At 36.8% G+C, this 15,401-nt stretch overlaps 2 protein-coding genes across 3 annotated transcripts in view; one reads left to right on the forward strand and one right to left on the reverse strand.

The window, feature by feature from the left end:
- The window catches only part of cacna1bb (calcium channel, voltage-dependent, N type, alpha 1B subunit, b), an 85,814-nt gene that overhangs the window by 14,915 nt on the left and 55,498 nt on the right, over positions 1–15,401 (forward strand). Inside the window, exons 5-11 of the mRNA XM_084387925.1 lie at positions 5,814–5,929; positions 6,272–6,361; positions 9,394–9,483; positions 10,039–10,257; positions 11,879–11,991; positions 12,248–12,360; positions 12,602–12,733. Coding sequence (XP_084244051.1) covers positions 5,814–5,929; positions 6,272–6,361; positions 9,394–9,483; positions 10,039–10,257; positions 11,879–11,991; positions 12,248–12,360; positions 12,602–12,733 — 873 coding nt within the window. The remainder of the gene's footprint in view (positions 1–5,813; positions 5,930–6,271; positions 6,362–9,393; positions 9,484–10,038; positions 10,258–11,878; positions 11,992–12,247; positions 12,361–12,601; positions 12,734–15,401) is intronic.
- On the reverse strand, positions 138–5,051 carry LOC311277573 (GTPase IMAP family member 8). 2 transcript variants are annotated; one of them, XM_084387940.1, is made up of 7 exons: positions 5,002–5,051; positions 4,552–4,619; positions 3,704–4,441; positions 2,517–3,227; positions 2,304–2,422; positions 1,547–2,210; positions 138–1,162 (listed from the first exon to the last, which is right to left on the reverse strand). In XM_084387940.1, exons 2-7 carry the CDS (start codon positions 4,607–4,609, stop codon positions 894–896), a joined length of 2,559 nt encoding a protein of 852 aa, XP_084244066.1. In that variant the 5' UTR covers positions 4,610–4,619; positions 5,002–5,051; the 3' UTR covers positions 138–893. The 2 variants fall into 2 exon arrangements, with proteins under 2 accessions (XP_084244066.1, XP_084244067.1); XM_084387941.1 differs by lacking the exon at positions 5,002–5,051 and adding an exon at positions 4,742–4,989.

Here is a 15,401-nt window from a genome sequence, read left to right on the forward strand (position 1 = left end):
AAATATTAGTAATATCATTTTTTTTTGGGATAATTTAAAAGGCATATTTTCAGTTTAAGGGAAAAAGCTGTTGGCTTGTCTCCCGAGACCACAAGAAGGCACAATGAGCAAAATATTAATGCACCACATTAAATTGTTTATTCAAAGCAATGAAATAACATGACTGTACAAAAAAGTGCATAATGTTTATAAATCAAATATAAATTCGGAAATTGCATAAACAATTATTTGCAGCACAGAAAATGCATTCTATGTGAACGGCTTGGTTTTGATGTAACTAAGATCTTCTCGGCATTGAGGCTCTTCAATGTTTTGAATGAACAACGCAGCAGTGCTGCATCTAGTGGATTAAACTATATGAATTGTTATTAATTAAATGTGTCATCATGTATTAATTCCTTAACATATAGTATTAACTAATAGTGTAAATAAATATGTTAATTACCACAATAAGTTGAAGATGTGGATTTCAATGTCTGCTTTAAGCAATCATTAAGTTAACAATTTGCAAAGATAGCTATGTTATGACTTAAATTGTTGAGGCACATAACATGCCTTAAGTGTTTCCGGTAAATAATAAATAATAATAAATAGGTAACTTACAATTTTTATAGTTTATACATTTACATCATTGCTTGAACAATTCTGAATCAAAAATAATAACAATAATCCTCACACACCTACAGAAACAGTGCAGAGTCACTAAAACACACTCATATAACAGGTTGATCAACAGCCCACACTGGCTTCTTCTCAATGTGAAATAGAAAATGTTATGTTGACAAAAGTACTTCGGTAAAATCTTACCATACTGAGTTATTAATCATTATATCAAGTCATTGCACATACAGTATATAATGTAAACTGACATAGTTTGGGTTCTAGAGAACATTCTACATTGAAAATGATCTAGCACGGTTTTCTCCTCTCATATTCCTTGCATATTTTGGAGTGTCCATGTCACTAGGATGGTTTTGGACCATTGCAATATCATCTATGATTCTTTCCATTTTTGAATGCTGAGAACTTGATGTAATGCTCATAGTGTCATATCCAGATGACGGTGCATTATTTCTTGGATGCCAGAGCCATCGAAATACTTTATCAGCAGGGTTCAGAGTTCCAACTGAACTGGTGGTATCAGACAATGAATCTCCACTCACTGAAAATACAATGAATGTTAGAAGGTTTGGTTAATTTTCTTTTTTGCCGGATATTTGTTTTACATGCATACAGTATCTCTCATAGTAGTATATCTGATATTTGCTTAATACAAATTAAGATAATCCAAGACATTTGTTGACATGAGTAACAGTATAAGAGACTTTTTTTTCTAAAAAACATTAAAACAATCTTAATTATTCCAAACCTTTGAGCGGTAGGGTGGTTTTAATGGCACCTTAACAGTAGCATCAAACTTATTTGATTACATAAGTTAAAGTGTCATAAATTTCGACAGCAAACAATTTATTACACAGATGTATAATCTTTTACTCTAACACAGTAAAATTGTAGCGGGATTAGTTATAGATAAACAGAAACTTACTACTAGGGATCAGTTTGTCAAAGCTTTGCCTTCGTCTGCCAGATGGTTGTTTGGATTCTGGATCAAGGTCCACAACTGCTGCTTCCAGCATCCTCACGATGAGTTCATCCTCACGTTTATTCCACTCTTCTTCAGTCAGTACCTTCCCAGTAAACAATTGGATCACTGATGTTGTTGCCTCTCTTTCTCCCTTTTGTAGAGTAAAGTATTCCCCTCTGTTCCTTGCCACCATCTCTTCAATATTCTCAAGCAGATTTTTGATGTTTTGACTGTTATAAGCCAGTGCATGATATCTGTTCTCACACTTTCTTATCAAAGTCTGCAGGGCTTCTCCTTCACACGCAATGTAATGCTCAACGGGTGTGTCCTTCAGCCAGTGTCCAGAGAATATAATTAGAGTATATCTCCAGACATGCTCCCCAAAAAGGCTCATTAACTCCATCACTGTTTTTTCATCTTTTTTTGTAAAAGACTTATCTACTGGTAGCACGAGTAGGAATGCATGTGGGCCAGGCGAACAAACCGTCACACTGCGTAAAATTTCTTTTGCGTCTTCCAGATTTGATGTTGACCATCCTGGTGTGTCAACCACTGAGATTTGACATCCTGCTACTTTTCTTCCTTTCATCATACATTGCTTTGGTCTTGGCTGGGGTTTAAATCCCTAGACCGAATATAAATAATGTAATAATAATAATGTGCAGGCATTTAGGAATTACACAATAATTTGGTATTAAAGATAAGAAAAGTTAAGTACCTTCTGTGGTGTAATGTCAAAAAATTGTCTTTGCAAAATCATGTTTCCTGATGTACTTTTCCCAACTCTTTCTCCTCCAAGAAGCACAATCCTAACTTCTGAGAGTTTTTTTTTCCGTTCTGTTAATGAGAAAAAAATGGTATGTGTTTTTGTCTACAAAGAATATCTTGCATTGTTACATTGTGCAACTTTTGTTTTAAATATCTCTTGTACCTTTAAGCAGCTCTTGAAGCATGTATTTTTGTCTACGCCCTTTCTCCATGTCTGTTTTGCCTTTCTTCAACTTCAGCTCAAGCTCGTTGAATGGATTGCTCTTCTCATCTGGCACATAGTGACAACCGTTGTTTTCCATCACCATTTCCTCGATCTTCTTAAGGAGTTCTGTGACTTGTGTGCTGTCAGTGTGATTCTTACAGTTAACAACATGATATCTGTACCCACATTTTTCCATTAGCCACTCAAGATGCTCTCCTTCTTCTTCAATACGTTCCTCAATGCTTGTTTCCCCAAGCCAGTCTCCTCTGGTGAACAGCACGATTGTATGGCTCCACACCTCCTTACCTAAAAGACTCATGTGTTCCTCCACTGCTGTTCGATAAGTTTTATTAAATGCTATGGCAGTAGGAACAGTTAACAGAATTGCATGTGGGCCAGGAGGACATAGATGCACACTTCGTCTAATCTCCAGTTTGTCAATCTCTGATGTCTTTTCGAGAGGAGATAGCCAGAACCAGCCTGGAGTATCGACTATAGTCAACTGTTTTCTGTCCACTTCAGCATGCCTAACCTCACTGAATACTGTTGTTCTTGATTCATCAACTTGAAAAGCTTCTTCACCCAGAATGAGGTTGCCTGCAGAACTCCTTGCAGCCCATGATGCTCCAAGTATTACAATCTTTATATCAGTAAGATGTTGTTCCTCAGCTGAAAGAAGAGGTCAAATTTATTTTTCTCTGTTCTTTTTCTTCTATTTTTATAAATTATGTTGCAGTTTATATAACATAGGTTTAATTCAGGACTATTATTGCATCAGCATGTTTTTTTCTTTCATTTACAAGTATGTACTTTATTAGAGAATGATTGATGTTGCTTTTCTTATGACTGATACAGATACAGATTTTTTTCAATACAGTGGCTATTGTGTAAAAAAATGGTGGATTATTTATTACACTAAATAACTGTAGATACTGTTTGCCGTTTGTTATTTGTACTAAAGGTAAAATATTTTACCAATGGTAGGCAGAGTTTCTCACTTATCTAGTATTACTTTCTATAAAGTGAAACAATGTAATGTAATCATGTTTTTAAAGTACCGGTAATAACTTGTTACTTCTAAAGGCAGCAATCCCAGACTCTGAAATCAGTTTTGTGTCTATCATTAGTATGTTATATTTTCTTACCTTTAATACATGCTTGAAAGTTGCTTGATACAGGCTCGAGTTCAGTCCTCTGACTCTTGACAGCAAGAATTCTTTGTTTGACTTTTTCCTTTCTTATTTTCTCTCGCTCATCCTCTAGAGACACAGCTTTGCTGATTTTAAAGTAATTGTGATTGTTTTGGGCTACCATTTTCTCAATTTCTTCCAGCAGTGTGATCACTTGAGAGCTGTCATTCCTTTCTTTAATATTAAGGACATGATACCTGTTCTGACACCTTCTTAGAATTAATTGGAGGTCTGGCCAGTTTCTAAGATTGTTTTTGAAAGATCTATCATCATATGGAGTGATGGAGCTGAACAGCACAATAATATGTCTCCAGACATTCTCTGACAAAAACTCCAGATGTTCATTCAAAGCCATTCTATAGATTTCTGGAAAAATATTATCTACAGGAATGACCAGAAGGAAGGCGTGAGGTCCAGGAGGACACAGTGTTGGGCACCTTATAATTTCCAGTGTGTCAAACTTTGGAGTATTTTCCACAGCATAATGCCACCACCAGCCTGGGGTGTCAACCACAGTCACATGTCTTCCGTGTACTTCACCCTCTGCTTGAACAGATCGGGCAGTTCTTCTTCCAACAACAAAAGCATTTCTTCCCAGAATGGTGTTTCCTACCGAACTTTTTCCACTTGATTCTATTCCACCCAGTTGTCGACCCCCAATCAGTACAATTCTTATTTCAGGGAATTCTTTGCCTTAAAAAAATAGTTTAAAATGATTATATATTGGAACTGTCCAAAAGGTGTATTCAAATATAATTAGTTTAAGTTAATTGTAGGCATGACAAAAGAGAAGGATAGCTTACTGCTTGAGAGACTGTTTGAGATGGTTGAAAGGCTTCCCTGTGTCCTTTGTTCTGACATCTTTCATTTCCTGATTTCAAAATAATGTAATTGACTATTCACATACAACTTATTCAAACAATCATGTTTGCTATTTTATGTATGTTAATGGTATGGTAACATAATGTGAGTTGCACAGTTTTGAAAACGAACGTTAAGGGTTGTTTTAAGGACATGTTTGTGCATGCCAGTAGCCAGCCACTCTGAAGCCGTCAAAGACGATTCTAAACGAGTCAAAAGTCTAGACAGGACCCATCGTCAAAATTTCTGTGTCCACCACTCTAGTTCATCCAAACAAACCAGAAAAGAGACTCAAAGTGCTAAATAACGGAATTATCCTTTAAGTACATGATTTAAGTTCTTAGAGACATGTATATTAGTTTTGTTTCGAGATAAATTCAAATATGTCTTACCTATTGCGTGTATCATGTAGCAGCTTAAAATGAAAGTGAAAGGCTTCTTCATATTTCTTGTCAACAGCATGTAGGTTGCCAGGTCTTTAAAAAAAATGCTTCAGTGCTAGGGAAAATAAAAATAACTATTATTTTCAGTGGTAACTGATTTTAGTCCCTTCATTTTACTGTAGGTTCAAATATACTACTTAAACCAGATATTATTTAAAGTGTGAACAGTAAATGTTTTACCAATGCCTGATTATTTACTTGAGGGTTCTTTAAAGTGTAAAATAGTATATTTTTCTTTGACTTCACAACTCAGGATAGTCACTAGTGCGTTGTTTGATACTGTGGGTGTTTTTACAGTACCATCAGTCTATCAGTAGGCCTATTTGCATGACATCATTTTATTGTATATCCAAAGTTATTAGTCAAATGGCATTTACGGCTCAGTTGATTGGCTCAAAATGTTTTGTGGTTCCATGTAAAAAGAGGGCAGATTTCAGATTGCTTGCTTTTGGGAAGTCCTGTGCCAGACAAATACCTGCCCCTTTTAAGATGAATAGTAACACTAATGGTTAACTTTATTCAGGATTTATAGACATTTTTGTGTGTGTCAGGATAGTGAGACAATTACAGTGTGTAGTTCTGAGAAACCTCTTGGAGTGGTTTGAGAAACAAAACAAAATGATAGGAATGTTCTGAGCAAGAACTGTAACCTAGAATAAGATGGGCTTTTGAACACAACACACTCAGAAAATTGTCTTGAAAAGTATACAGAATTTAGATGATTTATGTGCATTATTTTTATTATGTGTGTTTGGTCTTAGGGAGTTTGCCAAAGAAAGAGAGCGAGTGGAGAAGAGGCAGGAGTTCTTGAAGCTCCGCAGACAGCAGCAGATTGAGAGAGAGCTCACGGGATACCTGGAGTGGATCTGCAAGGCAGGTTGGTATAAATGTGACCTCTCTATGCTGTGTCAAAGGATTCTGTTAAACACTTCACCACCATGCATAGAAATATTTAATTATGAATACAACCCTATTCATATCAAGAATTTTACAAGATATTGAAAATTCAATAATGCATCTCTGTAAAGTACGTCAGATAAAGTCTAATATATTCTTATATATTTAAAAGAAAGTACATTATCTGAAAAGTTGTAGTGCAAAAATGTTTGTATCATTTAGTCCTCTGTACAGTACTAGTGAGAATGGACCTTAATTCTTTATAGAGTGTATTTCATATAATGGTTTCACTGATTTTCTTACTTATATTTGTTCATTCCAGAGGAGGTGTTGCTGGCAGAGGAGGATCAGAATGCTGAGGAGAAATCCCCTTTGGATGGTGCGTGGTACAGGAGGAAACAAAACAACCCAGGTGAAAAGAGGGCAAGGGCAGTGCTTAATTTGTAAATAAATAATTGCCGGATCAAAAACAGCAATTAAAAGGCACTGTGCCCGACACGGACCATACAACTTAAGTTTTCCCGGAACATACAATGATGTCTCTAAACAGTGACAGCACAACTGTAAGAGCATCATTCACTAGTTTCTGCACAGCCCTAACTACAGCCTAGTGTATTATTCTGTCTCGTATATAGCTTTGTTGAGACATAATATCATTCAGCTGATCAGTGATATTCTCTCACGGACGACTTTGTTACCTTTTCCACTACATCGATTTCTGATTCTGACTGATCTAACTCCCGTTGCTCGTGTCTCCCGTTATCCTGATTATTATTAGCAGTTCCATCTTCGGGATCTCTTTTGATTTAAAACACTACCAGCTTTACTCATGGATATGGAAAATAAAAATATGCTTGACTGTCTTTTTGACATTTTGGCAATATGAACTTATTTATATTAGAAGAATCCATCAGGTATATACACTTTCTCCAAACTTCATTCTACTCTCCAAACGTTACGCTTTACTGCGTGCAAAACAATAAGCAGTAAACACCAACCAATGATAGTGATTTTGAACTTAAGAAAGCTGATCAAAAATATATATGTCAATAGCAAAACATAAACTCCAAATACATTTGCGTGAAGCTCAACTTCCATAGAAATGAACTGACAGCGCATGTTTATGCCGGATCGTTTAAAAACAATGTCGGAACGCAAAAAATCCAGAACAGGAACCGATTCAAATTAAGCACTGGGCAAGGGTCAATGGGGCTGGTTTACCATAGTATCCTATGTCAAACCAGGCCAGTGGAAGGAATGCCCTCTTGTTACATGAGCCATCATATGTGACCATGCTTTTGTACTGTAATGGGGCAAAATGGCTTTTGGTAAATCTGAGTTTAGATTTCGATCTTTTCACCTGGGCACAGTTGCTAGATAAGTGAATTGATCACATGTTGTGCAGAGTCCTCTCAAAATAAGAAATTTCCCACAGATACAAGAATAAATGTAAATAAAAGTAAATTGTAAATAAAAACAAACATCCATGTGTAATGTATTTATATACTAAAATACTCCTAAAACCAGTTAAACGTCCAGTTTCAGTAGGAAGACAGGAAAGAAAATATTTGTTTTATTTATCCTTAATGCCATATTGCCTGTATTCGCACTGCAAGCTACTTGCTTTTCTACTCGCAGACTCTGTTTTATCAAGGCCATAATCTCTGTCAATTTGGGCTGTTTTGGAAGCCAGGAGTAATTACAGGGATTAAGACGACTGGTATAATTGGATTATACGCATGCACACACATACATTCTCACATGCGTGCCACACAATGTTGGGCACTGACTAAGTAATGATGCCACTAACCTAAGTACATTTTCTGCTGCATGACATTAGTTCAACTATTTTCAAAATACAGGTAATGCTGTTTTTCCAGCGGGCTGCAGTTGTGGTGTATTTTAGTTTTATTAGCTGTATTAATAATATACATTTACCTGCGTTTAACTCGTTGGGCCCTATCTTGCACCCAGCGCAATTGACTTTGTACACCAATGCATGTATCATTCCTATTTTGCACCCGACGCACAGCGGACTTTTCCCTCCACAGGGGCACGTCGGTAAATTAGGAAATGAACTTGCGCTCCCGGGGGGCGGTTCAGCGAAAAGAGGAGGTGTGTTCCAGCGCAAACATTCCCTTGTGCTATTTTGCAGTTCCAGAAAACAATTCCGCCACAGACAAGGAAAAACCTCGTCTAAAGTCAGTGGTGCGTTTTCAGTGGCGTTCAGATGCTATTTTAAGGGTGCATGCTTGGCCATAATGTAGTGTGGGTAAAAAAATGTATATGCCTGTTTAACCGAAGCTAATTTGGGGTGGGTTTATCCCATCCCCATACAATGTCACTTCTCTGTCTTTTACGGCCCTGACGAGAACGTCGGTCTCCTCGGCTGTGAAACGCGCCTGGCAAATCCGCCGTTATAATAGCAATCCGCCATGGAACAAGTGTGCCTGCTCTTAAAGGGAATGTGAGATGACGCTCTGATTGGTTTATTTCACGTTACGCCCAAACCACACCTACAGTATGAGTAATGTAGCTACTTCAGACCAACCCATTTTAGATTTGCGTCGGCGGCAAGAGTAATTTATCCCGCCGGAATAATAGCAACAGTGCCCGAGATCCGCCCACAAAGTTACTTGCGTTTCGCGTTTGTTACTTGCGTTTCAGATCGTTAAAATAGGGCCCGTTATGTTTATTCAAAAACTTGGACAATAGAAAATTCTATTTTGATGTGGTTCGCTTTGAGGCAGATTTTTGTTTTTTAAACCAGTCTATGAATCAATGTTTTTGTTATTTAGTGGCCTGCTAACCTGCTGTAATTAATGAGCTGACAAGCAATATTAATCAATAAGTAAATCAGGTAAAGTTGTGATTGTATATAGCTTTGCCCATCTTACAACAGAATGTCATTACATCTGTTTGTTTTTTATCTTCACTGTTTTCACTATCAGGCAGAGGGCAGATGATTAAAGCTATGGTTCCTTCTTGAGCTGTAATTAGTGGTGTCGACTGGATCTATGCATTTAGAGAACAGGGGATAGATAGAGAGAGAAAGTGAAAGTGTGAGAGTGGCGGGAACCCAGGATTGTGTTTTTACATGACTAGTCACTGCAAGATCAGGCCAAGATCACTGTAGCTAGACACTCATATTAAGCTTATATAATAAGTATAGTATCATTCAATTAATGAAAAATTAAGACATTACATTGTTTTGACAGACAAGTAAAATGATTGTTTTCCAGATGTAATATTGTTAACCACTTGTTCCTCATTTGATAAAAATCATATGCTAGTAAAAACATGTTTTGGTTTTATTTACATAACTTGTGCTTGACTGTGCTAAGAATTTTTTTCCCCATCTGATTAGGAATTTAATGTTTCTTTAAACTCTATCATAATGTTTGTGTATATGTATTTGCATGCTTATGCACTTTTTGTGTTCAGTCCTGAAAAGAACAAAGACCAGAAAGGGTAGAAACGACCTCATCAGTGCTGAAGAAGGAGAGGAACATTTCACAGACATCTCCTCTGTCGGTAAGCTTTGACCTTTAACCTTAAGAAACTCTCATTATCAATTACTGTGATGCATGACCCTTTTTGTCTATGCCAAATGCTACTTTTTAACATAGCCTGCATCAAATTTTTCTGCAATATAGCATTAGAATAGAATTTGTTCAATTGATTTTATTTTATTTTGTATATCTGGTATAGAATGATTTTAATAGTCAGCAAAAAGCAAAGAAATCACTTCCCCTGGTAAAACGTAAACTGGAGAAGGGAAAACAGGATCAGGTGACTTCTGCTATGTATTAGTACTGCTGTAATAAGCCTTAAAATCTTTCAAGCTTGAGTAGATGTTCTCTTCAGTTTTTAGATTTAAAAAGGATAGAATGATTTATAATCTTAAACACTTAAGTGTCTCAGCCTAACAATATAATAAATAACAAATCCATTTCCACTGATCTCAACAAGATGCTGTTTATATTTTTGCATGTATTATTCATAGTCACATTACAGATGAATTTACAGTAGTAGTTCTGTGATCAGAGTTTAAGTATCTTGTTTTTGAATGTTTTTTAACCTCTCTAGCGCCACCTGGATCACCTTTCGCCCGAGCTAGCCTGAAGAGCAGTAAGAACGATAGCTCCTCGTACTTCCGTCGAAAGGAAAAGAGGATCCGCTTTTTCATCCGGCGGATGGTGAAGGCACAAAGTTTCTACTGGATCGTTCTCTGCTTGGTGGGATTGAACACGATGTGTGTGGCTATGGTCCATTACGACCAGCCTGAGGGGCTCACCAAGGCCCTGTGTAAGAGCGCTTGCTTTCTGTTCACTAGCAAATACAACTGAACTGTGTCAAAACACATTGATTATTTTTGGGCTATTTAGTTTCCTAAACTGCATGTTATTAGACTAGTTTCGCAATCTCTCCTTGCTCCGTGAGTCACGATTCAAGATCTCATTTCAGTTTCTCAAGCAAAAAATGACTTGATAAATTTCATTCATTTCTATAAAGCAGCTTGTTTTAATAAATCAATTCAAAGCTAGGATTTAGATTAATCACTTAATGCCTGTGGCATTTTTCATATATTCAGTGTTATTAATATATTATTAGTATTTTGAATTAGCTTATATTTCAGTTTTGTCCATTTTCATTGTAGTTTGTTTTATTTATTTTGCTATGCGCTTTTGTAAATTTGATATATATTTCTTTTAATATTTCTATTTACTTTTAATTTATTTTTATTTCAGGTTTAGTTTTTGTAATTTTATTACTAATGTACGTAAATGTATTACAAATTTTATTAAACTTATTGATTTCAGTTAGTTGCCAAAGCAACATTTCTAATTTTAGTCTGGTTTTAGTTGTAGCTAACAATAATGTGCACTGTAATAACAACACTATATAAAGTGTATATAAAAATGTTTTTGTAGAAATTGTAAATTATTGTAAATAATAAATAAAATAAAAAATGATTAAATCGTAAAATTATTATAACATTTAATTACATTATTTTACTTTTTGCTTAAATGATTGATCCTCTGATTGAAAAAAATCGAATTAACAACTTGAGATAAATATTGAGATATAAATACATTTAAATACATATATGTATTATGTATATATATATATATATATATACTGTATACAGTGCTATGCATAAGTTTAGACACCCATGCTAAAGTTGACTAAAAAGAGGAATAAAAAATCATATTTTGGAAATTGAACTTAATGCCTTAATTAAAAAAATTAGGAAAAATCCAACCTTTAAGGACACCAATTTTCTTTGTGAATGAATAATGTATCGTAAATAAATAAATGTTCTTCCTTAAAATACAGGGTGCATAAGTTTGGACACCCCTATGTTAAATTCCCATAGAGGCAGGCAGATTTTTATTTTTAAAGGCCAGTTACTTCATGGATCCAGGATACTATGCATCCTGATAAAGTTCCCTTGGCCTTTGGAATTAAAATAGCCCCACATCATCACATAGCCTTCACCATACCTAGAGATTGGCATGGAGTACTTTCTATAAGATCATCTCTCAATGCAAATCAAACCAGCTATTAGGCTAACTGAAATAAAACCATGCCAATCTCTCACATCGTTTATTTTAAAAGGCATTAAGTTCAATTTCCAAAAGATGATTTTTTATTCCTCTTTTTAGTCAGCTTTAGCATGGGTGTCTAAACTTATGCATAGCACTGTATATATATATATATATATATATATATACATTTAATTACATTTTTTAATAAAAGTATATATTGAAGATTGTCGAAATGCTGAAAAAATTGGTGTTTTATTTCTTTTAGCTTTGTTGCCCAGCTCTACCATGTAATAGCATTAGTTTGAAGGGTTTGTGTGGGAAAAGCTTGGGTGGTGATGGATAACCTAATCTCTCCTTTCATTTCTATGGGCTGTTAGACCTGGCAGAGTTTGTATTCCTGGGTCTGTTTCTGACAGAGATGACTCTAAAGATGTACGGCCTGGGGCCCAGAAACTACTTTCACTCCTCATTCAACTGTTTTGACTTTGGGGTGAGTCACAGCACACATGATTCAGACGAGCCTGTGAGGCTGCATCCAGTCAGTCATTATCAGCCACTGTGATACTTGTGTCCACGCTGGATCGCCACATGCATGCTCTGAGCCATTTTACTCACATTCACTCCAACTGTTATTTTTCCATTATATTTTATTTGTTTTCTAGTTAGTCCAGACTGTTTTAATAATTGCAATCTGCTCACAAAAAATAAACCCATATAACAGAAAGACTCTTAATTTATATTCTCAGGTAATTGTGGGCAGTATATTTGAGGTGGTGTGGGCAGCAATCCAGCCTGGTGCATCTTTTGGGATCAGTGTTCTGAGAGCCCTGCGTCTGCTCCGTATATTTAAAGTAACCAAGTAAGTAGATGTGTGTTTATATATATAAACCTTATATATATATAAGGTTTAATATAAATCAGCTTTGACACTTCTATCACAATATAACAAACCCCTTACAGAATCATAGGATGAATATTTTTAATAATTTGTTTTATTTTTTTATTTTACACTCTGAAACCAGCATTTCTTAAAGTGATCAGAGCCACTTCTATATGTTGTGGTCTATATGTTAATTCTCTCTCTTTCTCTCTCTTTGCAGGTATTGGAACTCTTTGCGGAATCTGGTGGTTTCACTGTTAAACTCCATGAAGTCCATCATTAGCTTGCTCTTCCTCCTCTTCCTCTTCATCGTGGTGTTTGCTCTGCTAGGCATGCAGCTCTTCGGGGGCCAGTGAGTGATTTCTGATCTTCCGTCATTCTAGCCATTTCTGTCCAATTTCACCCTTTTGATTTATCCAAGAAAGAATATTTATGTGTTCTGTTGAAAAAAAAAAAACTTTCTCAAATATCATCCACCAAACAATTTGCAAATTGAAAGATATAGACAACCCTCATGCTCTTTTTGATCAATTAATAGGCACAGCCATTTAAAACACAACTACAATCAAAAAGTGACTGTGTCAGACTGGAGCAGATTCTGTAAAGATGCTGGAATTGCACGTCTGAATGCAACCTTATGACCACAGCGAGTCTACCATGAAGCTCTAACAGAAGTTTCCGTAATATCTCTGTGGCATCTGCTTCAGATCAGTTTTCTGGAGCTGATCTAAAGCCTGACGGCGTGTTTGATGTGTCTTCTGTCAGACTAAGATCAGCCCTAGGCTCCATCTGCCTTATCCATGAACAAAACTGGTCACAACATGTGCTCAATTGTGCAATCTCATTTATGTAATGGGCTTGTAAAAGCGTGTCCTGCTGTCAAGTGCAGTTTTGGTAATATGTTTTAATAGTCAGTCTCAAGTTTGAGCTGTTAGCTTTGGATACATTTGAATTTTCTTCCTGGACACTGTCAGCATCCTAAATTGCATACTCTCTACTTCTTTTGTACAAGTACTTATTTCTCAAAAAGTATGTTCTAAATAGTGTGAATGTGTGCAGAATGTAATCCCAACGTTCTACATCATGTTGTTATTGTCATGTGATCACATATCCTCTCCCAAAGCATACTTCCTTTGAATCATACGCTAGGGTGACCATATTTTAGTTTTCAGAAAACAGGACGGGGGCGTGGTTGATGGGTGGGGGTGTGGTTTGGGGGGGGGGGGGGGGTTAAGGGGTGGGGGCGTGGTTGGGGGTGAATGCATAAAAAAATACTTGACAAATGCATTCACAACCTTGCAACTATGTTATTGTACTCTAATACATAAAGTAATTTTGGGGAATTTTCTCTGTAAATCATCTGTGAATTTACATTTGGGCTTTTTTTACACTGTTAGCTACTTACATCTTATCTCGCACTTGACCGTAAACTGAAGCGTCGAGTCACGCTGCTAAAATTCTGTGAACGTAAAGTCCGCCTACTTTGATTTGATTGGTCATTTCAAATATTCTGACATTGACGAGCAGTGACAGACCATTGAGGCTGAGATGAACACACACACACACACACACACACACACACACACACACACACACACAGGCCTCTGTATTCTGACGTGCTCTCTGCTTGCCGCTGCGGATTGAGGAACGCGCTGATTATAACAAGACAAGCCGAAGCCGAAGCCGGTTTCATATGTTTTGTGTGCAAAGGAGTACACGCTTAATGGCCCAATGAAAAATAATGAAAACCAGGACATTTTCATCACTTTATAAAAAACAGCCAGGACGGCCAGGACAGGTCACCCTATCATACGCGTGCACACAGGCGTTCGACGCATACATAATTTAGAGCAATCTCTCGCCACGAGTTCCAACCCATGGAAATACTGCCAAAAAATGAAATACAGAGTACACGCGTACTCTTCTGATGACGAAATTCGCGTCACACACACTGCACGCTGATCCTCACGTTCGCGTAAGAATCTACTGGATGCGCACTTTACTACCTACCTTCCTTCAATAGTAATTAGTTCATTCATTTTCTTCTGTTGCCATCTCGCATCAATTAAATTTTACAAATGCATTTTCTGTCAGAATTTCAATCCAACCATCCATCATCCGCTCCCTTCTTTTCTATAATTCCTCTGCCCTCGTGCCAACTCTTGTGAGCAGAGGGAGTGATACGGCATGCCAACAAGGATTTAGATCTCTACGCTCAAAGAATTACTGAGCTGATTATACTTTAACGAAAGACACCCCGCTGACAACAAGCTTGATGAATGAAAGCTTTAGTCATGCCCTTCCACTTTCTCTCCCTCTTTTGTTTATTTTATTATTTATTGTATTAACCAGCCAAACCTTGGCCTCTTGTGCACAACGGATCATTTTAAATTTTGAAATCCAATCAGATGAATCTGAACATCTCCAGTGTAGTAATAGTGTTTATTATTGTTAGCAATAGATTATGCGTGTTCACACACTTAAACATGGCTTCTTTTTAGTATAGTTGCGCTCCGTCTAGCTGTTTTTAACGCAAGAACGCGTCCTGAGTGAATGCCCATTAGTCATCACAGCCAGACTGTGGGTCTAAAGGAAGAAATGCATATTCAAGAGTCAGATGGGAAATGGTACCCATGAGTCACTCTCCCCTTCCAAATAAAGCTCACATGCACTGGTAGTCCTATTTTTAATTTGACACATACAGCATTTATGATCTTCATTCATGATGATGTGTTCTGATAGGTGGTCGTCCCGTGCGTGTTGTGACGTCAGTATACATGCACATCTCCTATTGGCTGTGACGTAATCAAGGTTTAATGCCTGCAGGGTCTGATCGTATTAACTCACCTGGCTTTGTTTGGTGACTGTGTTTTTGAGGTCCTGTCAAAAGCCCCTAGAGTTTGTTAAATTGCTGTCATGCAGATTACCAGTGAAAGCGCTGGAGTTTTGGAAGGGATTGTAGAGTACAAGCATAAACATTTGAGTGGTTTGAAGAGACTTTCTAATTTAGTCTATGCTCA

The sequence above is a fragment of the Rutilus rutilus genome, assembly GCF_951802725.1.
Source record: "Rutilus rutilus genome assembly, chromosome: 18".
NCBI classification, from domain to species: domain Eukaryota; kingdom Metazoa; phylum Chordata; class Actinopteri; order Cypriniformes; family Leuciscidae; genus Rutilus; species Rutilus rutilus.